The following is a 16,239-nucleotide window of genomic DNA, read 5'->3' as shown; positions in this document are numbered from 1 at the left end:
ATTGGATGATTTGGGGATATATATCCAAGATCCCATTTCTATCCTCAATTTAAAATACACACTTTAGACCATCCTGGCTAACACGGTGAAACCCCGTCTCTACTAAAAAATACAAAAAACTAGCCGGGCGAGGTGGCGGGCGCCTGTAGTCCCAGCTACTCGGGAGGCTGAGGCAGGAGAATGGCGTAAACCCGGGAGGCGGAGCTTGCAGTGAGCTGAGATCCGGCCACTGCACTCCAGCCTGGGCGGCAGAGCGAGACTCCGTCTCAAAAAAAAAAAAAAAAAATACACACTTTAGCCAGGTGTACTAATCGAATAGCATTTGTTCCTTATATTTCATGTAATTTTTGACATAGATTGAATATTTTCTCTATTCCTTTATGCTCTGAATATTTATACCATTAATATATCTGATGGTAGCAATTGGGTATCATGTATCTTAAATGTGGATCAAAATCCATTTTTTCCCACAACCTGGTTTCTCTAAGGTTAACCTAATTTCTTCTGGAACTGTGCATGGAGCATTTCATTCTAGAGCATCTCAGAAGTTGACAGATTAATCACTGCGTGGGCTTTTAAACAATGCTGAATTCTTCCCTGTGAAAATCAGCTCCTCATTCTCCATAATACATTTGCTGAGCTCAGGAACTAACACCTGATTCATTCAGGCTTTGCTTACATAACCTTCTCTTTGGTTCAAATGAAAAGATCGCCAAAATCGTCCAACATCTGTGGAAATGGACTACAGAAAATAAATCAACTAAAGAAGGGAAATGATCAAGTTTCCTTTTATTATTTCTAAACCAACGGTCAATGAAAATCCTCAAGTTTCTGTTTTAATGTACAATCTGTTATCCTAGCTTTAGTTTCACATAGATAATCAATGCCATATAATATTTATAAAATATACACTCCAAGTTACATGAAAAAAATGTTTATCAGAACACGTAACTAATAGGGATGTGTTGGTTCTGTAACCCTTGGTGCTAGTCTATGCAAAATTATAGTGGTATATTTTCACTGTACCAGTTCCAAATCATCATACACAAATTAATTTAAAAATATACTCTCTACTAAACATGTTGCACCTATTCAGTTTAACAATAAAACTAACAGAACCAAAAGCTACTATTTTTCCTAAAATGACTGGTTTTGAGGTGGCTCAAGTTTTTCTAAAACAAATGAGACACTGAGGAAGAAACTGAGTAGCACAAGGCTTGGCAACCTCACCACCATCATCACCACTTTTACAAAGGAAGCTCCTAAATTCTAAGCTTCATCTCACACTAAAGCTTTCTGTTAACAGGATTCCACAGCTGAAAGACCCCATGTTTACATTCAGGAGGTGTGCACAAATGCCAAATTTTCATGAATAGAGATAGGTCAGTTAATTACCATGACAACCAAGAACATATTAGGTCAAATACTTGGCTGGCAAATGTCCTCGTGATTTTCAAATACTATATTTTTACACAACTGAGATCAATACTATTCTGTACAATAAAACAAATGCTGATGCCTGTAAATTGTTCACAGTAATCTCCTGAGAGGTTTTCACAATTCTAAGATCCAGTAAACTACCAGTAGCTGCCTCAAAACCCAGTGAATCCTACACAAGCTGATCTGGGTGCTCCGGAAACAACAATGGAACCAAAACCACTGGAGGGGGGCGGGGGGTATCTTAAATTATGGCCATTGAAGGAGTCAAACCATTTCTTAAAAGATGCAAGTCTATTAATTTGCTTAGAAAACACAAGCCCGAGTGAAAGACAAGAACGTGTAACAGAGGAAAGTCACCATCTTGAGGAAAAGGAGCCCGATCTTCTGGAAAGTGGGCTGTATTTTCTCACATTCAGGACCTAAGTTTATTTTGCCGTATTTTAATACTATGCAAAATTTATCTGGGAATTCCATTAATAGACAACTGAATGGCAGTCAATACTCTTGAAAATAATTATAACTTTAGGTCCAGCCAAATGGTTTTCAAAACTAAAAAAAGATCACCCCAAACATACCAATGTATGGCAAACTCTGTCCAGCACAGTCTTCAGGGAACCAACAATTGATACAAATTTCAGAGACATCACTGAGGTAAGAAGAGTGGAAGCTTAGAACATATAGTTTGACCCCCACAAAATTTTCAAATGCCCGTATGGATTGGCCAGCCACCCAAAATCTAAATTAAAGGATATTTAAAAGGACACTTATTTCCAGAAAATGATTTTGCACAAATTGTATCAAGTGATTCATTGACAGCTATTTCCTTAAACCTTTCAGGCCAGCGGTGTACCATTGTGCAGAGACAGGGCACCAGGGCTGTCTCAAGTGCTTTTGTGCCCACACTCTCTCACTATCTACAAGTGCTCTGTCTTGTCATCAACACATACATAGAGTTAGCAGAGGAATTTTGTGGCCAAGTTATTCTTGGCAAAAATGCAATGCTATTTCACAGACTCTTAGGAGAGCTGGTCACAGGATCACAAATGATGACTGGTAATACTACCCTAACCAGTGAGGAGGTTTCTCCACTGCAGAGGGCCTGGCCAGGGAACCGCAAACACATACCTCAGGAAGTGCTTCATGGTGCCCGTGTTGACTGTCCAGATACTATACGAACTGTCCTCAAGTAATTGCTTCCAAATTTGCCTTTGTCAAAGTAAGCGTCAACTGTGGGAAGAAATTAGATATTAGGTATATTTACTAATAAGGCTGGAAGCTGCAAAGCAAAAATTTCTGCTTACTGAGGTAAGCAGGTAACATGCCAGCCACCCAGAACATTATCAACGGAACTGTCCACAGAGCAATGCAATTCAATGGATGGAGATTACAGTTATAGACTTTGACTTTATAATTATATTAATACAATTAGCCTTTCATTTTAAGTCACTTGCTGGAATAATTATGAATTTCATGAGCAATCTCTGCAATATTAAGCTTTTCCTTTATTTTGAGTATTGTTCCTATATCTTTAGGAATAGTATTCATAAGAAAATAAAAATGAAGAACAATAAAATTAACCATCTGGATTTCCAGATATCCAATAGTCCAAAATCTGGCGGCCCCAACTTTGTAGAAGTACAACTCAAAAATAACTGGAACCAACTAATTTTAAGATAAAAGATAACTGTTAAAGAGCTCAAGCTCAAGAATAACTTAAAGAGCAAGATACTACAAAGAAATGAATGATGCCCCAGGCCCCGTTGTCTTTTGGCACAGTGAACAGAGCAGTGGGATTTGATATTTGCATGGCACTTTTTGGTTTATGATTTGCTTTCACAAAGTGTATATCAGGTTATCAGCCTTCTTCCTTTTGATAAGGAGGACACTAGGAGCAGCCTACAAAGCAGTAAGTTAGGATGAGAGGGGATAAAACAGACTATAGAAGAGAGAGTGTCTGCAAGTGGAGAGAAGTTATCTCATGAGAAAAGAGACAAATGGAACATCCACTGCAGCAGCAATGCAAGGAAACGAATCTATATTCGAAAAAGAGCTGCAGGCAGAGACACATTGCCAACTAGAACAGCCCAGAGTGTGGGAACTCATACTTAGCTCGAATAAAAGCTGGTCTCTTATTTAACACATTTATTTCTGTAAATATTCCATACATGCTTGAAAAAACTGTCTATACACCAATTTAAGACTGTGGTTGCTTTTGGGAAGAGAGGTGGGGTTTAGGATTGGAAGGAGAAAAACGATCTTCTTAACTTTGTGTGTTTTATTTCTTAAAATATATCTGAGGAGAAATAAAAGGAAAAATAACGTTTATTCATTTTGAGTGGTGGGAACATATATTATCCTTTGTACTTTTGTGGCTTTTATAAATGAATCCAAATTTTAATTTAATTTAGTTAGTTCCCACCAACACTCAGATCATAGTTTCTAATATATTCAACAATAAAAGCATCTAGGGGACGTTAGGGAAATGGTTGATTCTAAAGCTGGGTTAGGGCAAGGTGAACCCGAAGCATCTTGCAGCACAAGAAAGTCAAGAAGTGCTCAAGGTAAACAAAATAGATGTGTGTCAAATAAACACAGCAGCCAACTGAAAGAACTCCCAATGGTCAAATAATTGATGTAGCTACTCTGCCCTCAAGTAGGTTGAGCAGGCGAGGTGCCCTGGCTCACGCCTGTAATCCCAGCATGTGCACATGCAAAGCCCTAAAGGCAAAAGAACGCACAATATCTATAAGAGATAAAGTTCCAATATGACTTAGTGTGGTGCTCAGTGAGAGGGATGGGAAAAATAGTGATGGCAAGATGTGGAAAAGCAAGTAGGGTCAGATCAAGAAGGCTTAGTAAGTAATGTTGAAGTTTGAACCTTATCTCAAGAGCAATAAGGAACTATTGAAAGTGTTCAAGCTGAGATGTGACGAGATCAGATCTCTAGTTTAAAAAATATACTCTGACTCCAGCCTGGGCGACAGAGCGAGACTACGTCTCAAAAAAAAAAAAATACTCTGGGCCAGGCACGGTGGTTCATGCCTGTAATCCCAGCATTTTGGGAGGCCGAGGCAGGTGGATCACGAGGTCAGGAGATCGAGACCATCCTGGCCAACATGGTGAAACCCCATCTCTACTAAAAATACAAAAATTAGCCGAGTGTGGTGGTGTGCACCTGTAGCCCCAGCAACTCAGGAGGCTGAGGCAGAAGAATTGCTTGAACCCAGGAGGTGGAGGTTGCAGTGACCCGAGATCGCATCATTGCACTCCAGCCTGGGCAACAGAGACTCCGATTCAAAACAAAACAAAACAAAACACTCTGATTGTAATATGAAGAATAAATTGTAATATGAGGAATAAATCCTATGCCTAAAATTATAGGTATAGGATACCATCTACAAACTTGTTGCAATAACCCAGGCAAAGGTAATAATGGCTAAGGCAATGGACAGACAGAGGTGTGAAAGATATTAGAGAGAGTTAAAAGGTAGACTTGATAGGACCTTTGTTAATTGATTGATTGGGGGATGGTTGGTAAAGGAAAAGGGGGAGTTGAACATTATGCCCATGTTTGTGGCCAGCAACTGGATAGACAGCAGAATTATTCATTAAGATATGATATTTTGGAGAAGCACATTTGGGGATTTGGGTGTACAAAAGGTCTTTGGAACATTTTTAGTTTTCAGGACAAAGTGGTAGAGTAAAGATTCATGGATCTGAAGGTCAGGAAGACAGGTCGGAAACAAAGATTTGGGCTTCCTCAGCATGTAGATGGTAATTAAAACCATAGTTCAGAAGGAATTACTAAATAAGTAGCATATATGACACTTGTTCATAACAAAAGCTCTTTATCATTAGAATACAATTGAAAAAGAATTCTCATGCAACTAAGGTAGTAAAGAATGGATTGCATTTTAAAAATAGTTTTTCTAAATTTTTAAGAAGTCTGTCCCCTTAAGTGGTTTGATTTCAGTTAGCTATACAATTGGTTTACCTAAAAAAAATTTTATTTCTTAATGATGTGAGATAAGTGAAATAATACTTCAACTCCCCACTCTTTACATAATAGTTCTTGAATTTATCCCTTGTAAAAACTTCTTGAATGCTTATGTGTCCAACATTGTGCTGAGTAATGCAGCACAGTTTAATACAGTAAAAGAGCCTTACAATTAAGAGAAAATTTGGCAAATATGGCAGGGAGTGTGCATGGTGGTTAAGAGCACAAGTTTTGGAGACAAAGTTCTGGTCTGGGATCTACCACTAGCCAAGCGGCAGCCTTAGACAAGTTGCTTGACCTCCCTAGGATTAAATGGGGTAAGTAATTAAATGAGCTTGTAGGACTGTTCTAAGGATTAAATGAACCAAAGCATGTAAGGCACTCAGCATAGTTACAGGTATTTAATATACATTCAGTGAGTAGCATTTATTATTAGTATTATTATTTTGTCATTCTTACTGTGTTCTCCTCTAAAGTAAAAGATCATTTTGTCAAGTGAAGAATCACTTAGGAGAACAGTTAAAATAAAGTCTCGCAAGTTGATGTGACCTGAACTGGGATGATGACTGTTGGGAGGGAGAGAATTGAACAGAAGTAAAAAAATATTTAGATGGTAGAATCAATTGGACTTACTGATTGAATGGGAAAAGTGAAGGGAAGGAAAATAACCATTAGTTCTAATTGTCTGTCCCCCAAACAGGAAACAAAGATAACAATTAGATCTCATTATCTGTCCCCCAAAAAGGAAACACTAAAAATGGCTTTGGGTGGCAGAAGAAGCCTGTGCGAATGCTATTTAACTCATTATTCACAGGATATTCATTAAATAATTATGCTAAATGTTTTATATAGAAAACAAAAACTTACTGTTCATTTTTAAAGTCAAATAGCTTTGTTTTAAAGGAGACCCACTTGTTAATGGTCCATTTACTATTAATTAGACAATCTGTGTTTAGCAAATCATGGCTGTGTGTGTGATATTCTGAGCCCACTATTGATAAGAAATGCCCTTCGCATTATTATTTTTCCATGAGTGGTACTGAGTTCATCTATTTCTTTCTACTAAGCCTCCACTATAGCCAAACCAGCATTTCTCAAGTGGTTCAGTAGGACCTAAGTATGGGGAGAATGTTTTCAAAATAATTTCAGCTTTTATTTTAAATTCAGGGAGTTTATTTGCAAGTTTGTTACATGTGTATGTTGTGTGATGCTGAGGTTTAGGTACAATTGATCCTGTCACCCAGGTAGTGGGCATAGTAGCCAATAGTTTTTCAACCTTTGCTCCCCTCCTCCCTCCCAACTCTAGTAGTCCCCATTGTCTATTGTTGCCATCTTTATGTCCATAAGTACCCAATGTTTAGCTCCCACCTATAAGTGAGAACATCTGGTATTTTGTTTTCTGTTTGTGTGTTGATTTGCTTAGGATAATGGCATCCAGCTACATCCATGTTGTTTCAAAGGACATGATTTCATTCCATTTTATGGCTATGTAGTATTCTATGGTATATACATAACACATATTCTTTATCTAGTTCACTGTTAATGGGCACCTTGGTTGATCCCATGTCTTTGTTATTGTGAACAGTGCTGTGATGAACACATGCATGTGTCTTTTTAGTCGAATGATTTATTTTCTTTTGGATATATACCCAACAGTGGGATTGCTGGGTCAAATGGTAGATCGTTTTAAGGTCTTTGAGATATTGCCAAACTGCTTTCCACAGTGGCTGAACTAATTTACCTTCCCACCAGCTGTGTATAACATTCCCTTTTCTCCTAGCTTTGCTAGCATCTGCTGTTTTTGGACTTCTTAATAATAGCCATTCTTGCTAATGTGAGATGGTATCTCATTGTGGTTTTGATTTGCATTTTCTTCATGTCTGTTGGCTGCTTGTATGTCTTCTGTTGAGAAGTGTCTGTTCATGTCTTTTGCCCACTTTTCTTTTTTCTTTTTTTTTTGAGATGGAATCTTGCTCCGTCGCCCAGGCTGGAGTGTAGTGGCTCAATCTCTGCTCACTGCAAGCTCCGCCTCCTGGGTTTGCGTCATTCTCCGGCCTAAGCCTCCCAAGTAGCTGGGACTACAGGTGCCCGCCACCACACCTGGCTATTTTTTAAAAAATATTTTTAGTAGAGACGGGGTTTCACTGTTTAGCCAGGATGGTCTCGATCTCCTGACCTTGTGGTCTGCCCGCCTCGGCCTCCCAAAGTGCTGGGATTACAGGCATGAGCCACTGCTCCTGGCCTTGCCCACTTTTTAATGAGGTGCTTTGGTTTTTGGATGTTGAATTGTTCAAGTGCCTTATAGACTCTGGGTTTAGACCCTTGTCAGATGCATAGTTCATGACTATTTTCTCCCATTCTGTCTGTTGTCTGTTTACTTTGTCAATAATTTCTTTTGCCATGCAGAAGTTCTTTACTTTAATCAAGTCTGGTTTTAGACCCTTGTCAGATGCATAGTTTGTGAATATCTTCTCCCATTCTGTCAGTTGTCTGTTTACTCTGTTGATAGTTTCTTTTGTTGTGTAGAAGTTCTTTAGTTTAATTAAGTCACACATATCGATTTTTGTTTTTTGTTGCAATTGCTTTTGAAGAGTTAGTCATAAATTCTTTCCCAAGGCTGATATCCAGAATGGTGTTCCCTAGGTTTTCTTTTTTGTTTTTTTGTTTTGGATTCTTATAGTTTGAGGTTTAACATTTAAATCTTTAATCCATCTTGAGTTCATTTTTGTAGATAGTGACAGGTTGGGTTCCAATTCCATTCTTCTGCATATGGCTAGCATGGTATCCCAGCATCATTTATGGAATAGGGAGCCCTTTCAGGATAGGGAGAATTTGAGTTCACTCTTCATCTGCATAGAGTTCTAACAATGAGGCGGCCATGATACACTTCTCCTGTGTTTTTATACATCAGCCTATTGACTTTAATACAGTTACATGTAAGCTTGGTAAGCTTGGTTTATATCTGTTTAATTGAAAAATACAGATACATTTTTTTTTTTTTTTTTTTTTTTTTTTTAGACAGGGTCTCACCCTGTCACCCAGGCTGGAGTGCAGAGGCCCGATCTTGGCTCACTGCAACCTCCACCTCCTGGGTTCAAGCAATTCTTGTGTGTCAGCCTCCCGAGTAGCTTGGATTACAGGCATACACCACCACATACAGCTAATTTTTGTATTTTTAGTACAGACGGGGTTTTGACATGTTAGCCAGGCTGGTCTCAAACTCCTGGACTCAAGTGATCTGCCCACCTTGGCCTCCCAAAGTACTGTGATCACTTTACCACCAGGCCTGGCCCAGATATTGACGTTTTGTTTGTTTAATTCAGCTTTACTCAGTTATTAGTTACATATAGAAACATTCACCCGTTTTGTTCATACAGAAACTTTAATGCCATCTGTTTCACAAAAATCAGGATGAACATAAAAATCACTCTCTGTGCTATACCTTCCCAAAGACTTCCTCTCTAGAGGTGTTTTTCACCTGAGGGGGACATTAGAATTACCTGCTCTGTGTTACTAATAAATCGCTAATATTGTTCCAAAATGATCTGTTTCATGTCTCTTTCCGCTCTGCACTGTATGCTTTTCTAGGACACCCGTGGATGGGTATATTGCCTGACACACTGCTTGCTTAATATATACTTGTCAAAATGAACTTTGCACTCTTTTAGAAAAGTACTTTTTTTAAACCAGCATTATTCAATCACAGTACTAATAAAACAAACTGAAAACCTCCCAACTGGAAGAAAACAGATCTGTAGATTTATTTTTAACTAAAATAAAGAATATGATTATAATCCTGGGTTCACTAACGTGTTCCCCTGATCTGTAGTAATTTCTCTCAGTGTGTACACAGACATTGCCCTGAACTCATCCAAAGGGAAGGATCAAATGATTGTGCTTTTCATATCAAACGCCCCTAGAGAGCAGTTGATACTTCAGTGCTATGCTATGAGGTTATCTGCCTCTTGTCCTTTTTTTTTTTTTTTTTTTTTTTCCCAGCTGGGAGAAAAGGGGCAGTAATGAGTGTGGTCTGCTACTTCTGAAAGCTCATCCTCTCACCTGGCATCAAGAAACCTGCCTTGCTTCCTTTGAGCAAGAAGCCCCCTGAGGCTCTTTGTAAAGTGCTACGGGGCAACCCTAACTCTTAGAAGTCGATCTCTCTATTAAGCACCCCAGGGAATGAATTAGAGACTCAACTAGAAGGAACGGAACTCCTTTCTTTAAAATCTTGAAATCCCTACAGGAGACAAAGAAAGTTACTTTCTGTGTCGCCCTTCATATCCTAAGTTTAGCCCCTGTAACAACCAAAAGACCTGTGGACTCATACTGTTTATACATAAATAAAACGTAATCTACAAAGTCAATACTATTTCATTTTTATAATCTTCCTAATTTGAGATTACCCTAGTTTAATAAAAAGTTGTGGAGAGCACATTTACAAACAAAATTTAATTTTAAAAATTACGTCTTAGCTTAAAGTTTTGTAAAATTAATAATAATAGCTAATATTCACAAAGTGCTTATTATGTGTCAGGCAATATGCTATAAGCTTTACTCATATTAACTCACTTAATCTTAACTGTCATCTTATGAAGTAAATAATAACAATTATCTCCATTTTGCAGCTGAAGAAATTGAAACACAGAGAGGGTAAGGAAACTTCCAAGGTCACACAGCTAGGATGAGGCGCAGATTCAAACCCTTTCAGTGATTAATAGTGCTATTAATCACTTTCCTATGCAGCCTCTGGAAACCAAAGGTAAACTTCTGGACTGACATGAGAATGAAGAGAATACATAACATATTCATTTCAAACTAAACTGCAAAGCTGGGGATAATCAAAGCCAGGATGTACATACGCATCTAAATAACAGTGTTCCACTGGGAGCTACCTGCAGGACTCCCAAATAAAAACAGTTACCCTGCCACTGAAAACTAACCTCTTTCCTTTCCTGGAGCAAATTATATTACAGATCTAGAAGTTTCTAAACCAGAAAATTTTATGGGAAGAAATTATACAACGGAGCGAAAATACATGAGTTTTATATTATTCTTTATTGAGGCTACATTTCCAAGGCAATAAAAACTGTTGGCAGTATAATTCTGAAATAACTAGAAGTAAAAATATCCCCCACCCAAAATGTAAATCAAGGCTTTCTAAACCTTGGGTTTAGAAAATTCGATGAAATTCAAGCTTCCGGTCCACACTGTAATTTACGTGGTGATTTCGGTCTCCAGTCTTCAGCTTTTTTCTTCATTTCTCTGCATGCTTCAGTCTTCATAATATATCACACCTTTCCCTTTATAGGTGAAAATATGTTATTTTTTTTACGATACATAAAATATATCTAGTGGCTGGTAAAATATTTCAAATCACCTAAGAGATATAAACTAACTTGAATGAGTTCTTGAATTCATTGGAAAGCAGAAGTTCTACGGTCCTTTAGGTTTCCCTAATTGCTTCTTCTCGTTTACTTTTCATGCTATAACACCAGTAGGAGAAAAAAATCACAAGGGTCACCCTCAAAACACAATTACTGTAATTAGTAATAACTAGAAGATGAAAACATGTTCCATGTTCCACTCTCCTAGATTTAGATAAAAAAGAGAAAGGTTAGGCAAAGTTTTTTTTTTTGTTGTTTTGTTTTGGTTTGGTTTTTTTTTTTTTAGCAGTAATGAAAAACAAAAACAAAAAACATTCCATTTAACAATAAGGTTGTGGGCGGGGGGGCGGTGCTGGGAGTTCACACACAATTTGACTTTGCCAATGATACATTCAAGATCAGCAATATCTAAATTATTTGCCACTGATTAATTGCCAAAGCTTGGGCTATTCTCATTTCAGGTGAAAGAAGAAAGAAAACAATGACATGTAGAACCATAGCCTCATAAATAATAATGTTTGTAGTTTTCTCTCCTAAAAATAAGATTGATCCAAAGCTGATCTGGGTATCAGAAGGAAGCCTGTAGCTAGTTTGGTTCAATACCATTTGTCCTATATCTTTTTTGTTTGTTTTTGTTTTTTTTTGAGGCAGAGTCTCAGTCTGTCGCCCAGGCTGGAGTGCAGTGGTGCAAGTGCAGCTCACTGTAGCCTAGACCCCTAGGCTCAAGCGATCCTCCCACCTCAGGCCCCCAAGTAGCTGGGACCACAAGTGCATGCCACCATGCCTGGCTAATTTTTGTATTTTTCATAGAGACAGGGGTCTCACAATGTTGCCCAGGCTAGTCTTGAACTCCTGAGCTAAAGTGATCCGCCTGCCTCAGCCTCCCAAAGTGCTGGGATTACAGGCATGAGCCACTGCACCTGGCCTGCCCTATTTCTTTATTATACTGTGTCACTTTAAAGCTTTTCTAAAAGTAATTGAGAAAGTTTCAATGACAATTAAAAACTACTAGTAAATTCTCTTTAATCTATGTGAAAATTTTTAGTTTCTCTCTTGAATGGTCTGACAGTATGTACATGTGGCCTGTCTAGAGTCTGATGAAATCAAAACAGTGACATCCCTCAATCAGCCCATCAAGTGGAGATTTTGGAATCAAACAGAAACAGATACAGGCTTCTCTTTTTCCACTCCTTCTTCAGTGATGGCTACGTCTGCGTGAGGTAAAAGGACGCTATTCTGTATTTATATGATTTTTAATTGACAAACCATAATTGTATCACACTATGATTAGTATGTATATATATATATAGAAAGTGGAGAGATTAAGTCAAGCTAATTAACATATCTATCATCTCATTACTTTACATTTTTTATGGTGAGACACTTGAAATGTACACTGTTAGAAAGGCAACTGAAAAAGTTGAAAAAGGTTAAAACTAACAGATAACTGAGCCAATGTAGGTTTTTTTGTTGTTGTTTTTTTGAGACAGAGTCTTGCTTTAACGCCCAGGCTGGTGTGCAGCGGTGCAATCTCTGCCTCCTAGGATCAAGCAATTTTTCTGCCTCAGTCTCCTGAGTAGCTGGGATTACAGGCGCATGCCACCACACCCGGCTAATTTTTGTATTTTTAGTAGAGATGGGGTTTTACCATGCTGGCCAGGCTGATCTCAAACTCCTGACCTCAAACGATCCACCTACTTTGGCCTCCCAAAATGCTGGGATTACAAGCGTGAGCCACTGCGCCCTGCTGCCAATGTAGTTTTAAGATGTAATTAATTCCTGTCATGGCTCCCATGACTTCTTTATTATGTTCTGCACGTATGCATGTCTGTGGATGGTTTTCAAGAAATCAGAGAAAGTTCTCCAAAACAAGCCTGCCCTCCTAGCAGAAGCACGTCTCTGAGGGAACATCAGGCAAGAGCACAGATGGTTTGTAGATGAGTAGATGGTAAGCCACCTGCCATGTGAGGGCTGGGTTCTCGCTGAGCCAACCCACAAACACAAGGGGTCATTCTTCTGAAATCAGATGGGCCAAGTATCAGATTCACTAAAGTCTGAATTAGCAAATTCAGATAATGGCTAAGTTTGCATCTTGCTTCATATGTCGTCAGATCCTAAGAGGCACTATGTCTGTGCAAGGAAGACCTAGACAGGTGAGGGACTCATAGATTTCAAAGGATATAATTCAGTAAGACTCTACTACGTGAAACAAAATGAGAGAGAAGAGAAGGAATGGGCAAGGAAAGGAAGAGAAGAGAAGGAAAGAAAAGAAAAATAAAATTTTCTTAGGTTATTTGTGAGCATTTGAAACATGAATAAAATGCAATTTTTGACTTTATACAGCTATGCACACGATGAGAGAAAGAAGCAATATGAAAAATTACTATCACATACAAATGAAAAATCTTTCAAATTACCCATTTACATTTCACACAGGCTATGCAGCATCTCATATTAGAGGTACAATGCTCATGCATAAAGATCTCCCTGAGGCCACATTCCAGAATTTTCCTTTCCTCCTCCAGTGACTAGCCTGAAAAACACTGCTGACGCTCATTAAAATGACAACAAAGAAGGTTTTTTCCCCTTCATGAATAAAACACTCACCTAGAGTTAATTTTTGTGATTTATAGCAAGGGAGGTCCATGCCAGCCGCAGAATTCAGGGCTGCCTGCAAATGTACTTATGATCTGTTTTAAAGTCAGTAACTTTCAGGATTTCACTGTGGTTGCCTACATCTTATGCACTGTTTTCATGGAGGCAGCAAAGTAGGAGGATGCAGGATTGATGAAATTCATTCTCAAGGCTGGGCATCCTGGCTCATGCCCATAATCCCAGCACTTTTGAAGGCCGAAGTGGGTGGATCATTTGAGGTCACGAGTTCAAGACCAGCCTGGGCAACATGGTGAATACCCATCTCTACTAAAAGTACAAAAACTTAGCCAGGTATGGTGGCATGCGCCTGTAGTCTCAGCTACTAGGGAGGCTGAGGTGGGAGAATCACCTGAGCCCAGGACGTCAAGGCTGCAGTGGGTCGAGATCACGCTACTGTACTCCAGCCTGGGACACTGGAGGGAGATCCTGTCTCAAAAAGAAAAAAAAAAAAAAGAAAATTTCATCTCTCAGCTAAAAAAAGAATAAGGAGATTTCAGAATATATATATTAATCTGTTTTGCCCCCAAAATCATCTGAATTTTGGAAATTCTCAATTTTATATTTTAGTTTTAAAATTAAATTTCTCAATAAAATCATGATAAAAGAATGATAAACTTATGTTTGCATGAAAATTAAATGGTTATAATTTTGCCAATATAATCTAATGCTTTTGGCAACATTTTTGCTTTCATACAATCAGAACATAGTGAAAGCATTTATCTAGAAATATTTGACAGGAAAGTTCAAGCAAATTGGGGCATTTCCAGCAGCTTGGAGGCAAGCAGGGTACTCTGCTCTTAAGGCAATGCTAACCCTGATCATGCAGAAGAGGTAATAGCATTCACTAAAGGAATTCGACCATTTAGACTGGACTTCTGCAATAATTCATAAGGTAAAACAAAAAAGTAGCTTTTAACACACTTTAGAGCTATGATTATGCATGGTTTGACAGATGTTTGCCGAGTGAATATTATTTTATTCTTTCCAATGGTATTTCATCAGTGCCATCAATGGTAGAATTCACCATTATTTTATGTGCCCTTAACGAAAAATAAAATGCTGCTAATTAAACTACAATGCATCTAATTTTAGTGATGTGGGGGAAAAAAGTATCTTAGAATCCATGTAACCGTAAGACTGAAGCCTACTTACTTCCAAATTCTGGGCTGTGATGCTTCTACATAAGAATTTATCGGTTGGTGACAAAGAGTACTAATGACCTGCAGCAAATCACACTTACAGGACTCTCATTTCCTGACTCTGACATTTTTATTCAGGTTAAGCCAGGTTAAGTAATTCCAGAATATGTTATATGTTGTTGATAGAGCAACTCATATCCTTCTTAGCCTCACTGGAGAGCCTCCCAATGCTCTTACTCCACAGTCTCTGAGTCCTGGTTCCCTTGCCCTATCACAATCCCTCCAGTGTATGTAGCCATGCATACACTTCTCACACATACACAGTGCTCAAGACAACTTCCTTTTGACACACACACAGCTCAGATCATAAACATCTCTGGAGTGATTAGCACTCCTTACCGCAACACAAAGGGTGGGTGAGTAAGTATGTGCTTGGTCGAAGGCAGGCTGTATTCTACTCTAAGCTCCATTTTCCTGTCCTGTCTCATTCACAGCTAACACATGTGAAGCTGCTTCTTAAAAGGCCTTTTTTGTGGCTTCTGTGATCTCATGTTCTCCTGGTTCTCCAGCTACCTCACAATCATCATTGCTGATGTATTTAACACTGTTTTTTTGTTTTTTTTTTTTTAATCTTTAATTCCTTTTTTTTTTCTTTAGACAAGGTCTCACTTTGTCGCCCAGGCTGGAGTGCAGTGGTGCAATCTTGGTTCACTGCAACCTCTGCCTTCCAGGTTCAAGTGATTCTCCTGCCTCAGCCTCCGAGTCACTGGGATCACAAGGCGTGTGCTACCATGTCCAGCTAATTTTTGTATTTTTAGTAGAGACAGGGTTTTGCCATGTTGGCCAGGCTGGTCTCGAACTCCTGAGTGAGAACCTCAGCCATGTTCAGGAGTTAGAGGTGCCCAGTTCCTCTAAAAGTGGATGTGTAAGAAGAAGCCCAAAATAGAGGCTTGGTTGAAAGGTTTTTTGTTGTTGTTTGGTTTGGTTTTTAAATTTAGGGTCTCACTCTATCACCCAGGCTGGAGTGCAGTGGCATGATCTTGGCTCACTGCAACCTCTACTCCCTGGGTTTAAGCGATCCTCCCGCCTCAGCCTCCCTGGTAATTGGGACTGCAGGTATGCGCCACCACACCCAGCTATTTTTTGTATTTTTAGTAGAGATGTGGTTTTGCCATGTTGGCCAGGCTGGTCTCGAACTCCTGAGCCCAAGCGATGTGCCCACCTTGGCCTCCCAAAGTGTTGGGATCACAGACATGAGCCACTATGCCCAGCCTGGTTGAAAGTTTTCATAGGAGTAGTTAGGACCTACGGCTCCTTCTCCAGCTTTTGAAATTAGGCATAACCCTTCTCCATTCTATCAGCAGAGATGAAATTTACTTGTAAAGAGGTTGAGCTAGAGAGGCTCTGAACTTGGTGATGTAGGAAAATGAGATTGAGTTGACATATGAAATACAAGGAGTTTGCATGAAAATCTACTGGTAAATGTGAGATCCCTGCCATCCTTCTTCTCCCACTCAACTCCCAGAACAGAGGCAGCCAGCATAATACTTCTCAGGTAGGATATTAGAGGAGTTATCTCTCAGGAAATTAACCAGAGACACATAAAGCTCTCCCCTAAAGAAGC

General features: G+C 39.0%; 1 protein-coding gene across 6 annotated transcripts in view; it reads right to left on the bottom strand.

The window, feature by feature from the left end:
- Positions 1-16,239, bottom strand: part of ELMOD1 (ELMO domain containing 1) — a 75,229-nt gene that overhangs the window by 46,260 nt on the left and 12,730 nt on the right. For all 6 annotated transcript variants that reach the window (XM_005579523.4, XM_074015154.1, XM_065528940.1 and 3 more), the window contains exon 2: positions 2,566-2,667. Coding sequence is in view for 2 of the 6 variants with exons in the window: in XM_005579522.4 (XP_005579579.1) it covers positions 2,566-2,582 (17 nt within the window). In the remaining 4 variants the exon portion in view is untranslated. The remainder of the gene's footprint in view (positions 1-2,565; positions 2,668-16,239) is intronic.

Source organism: Macaca fascicularis, chromosome 14 (genome assembly GCF_037993035.2).
Source record: "Macaca fascicularis isolate 582-1 chromosome 14, T2T-MFA8v1.1".
Classification (NCBI taxonomy): Eukaryota; Metazoa; Chordata; class Mammalia; order Primates; family Cercopithecidae; genus Macaca; species Macaca fascicularis.
The sequence above is the reverse complement of the archived record's forward strand: the minus strand, read 5'-3'. Positions and strand labels throughout refer to the sequence as shown.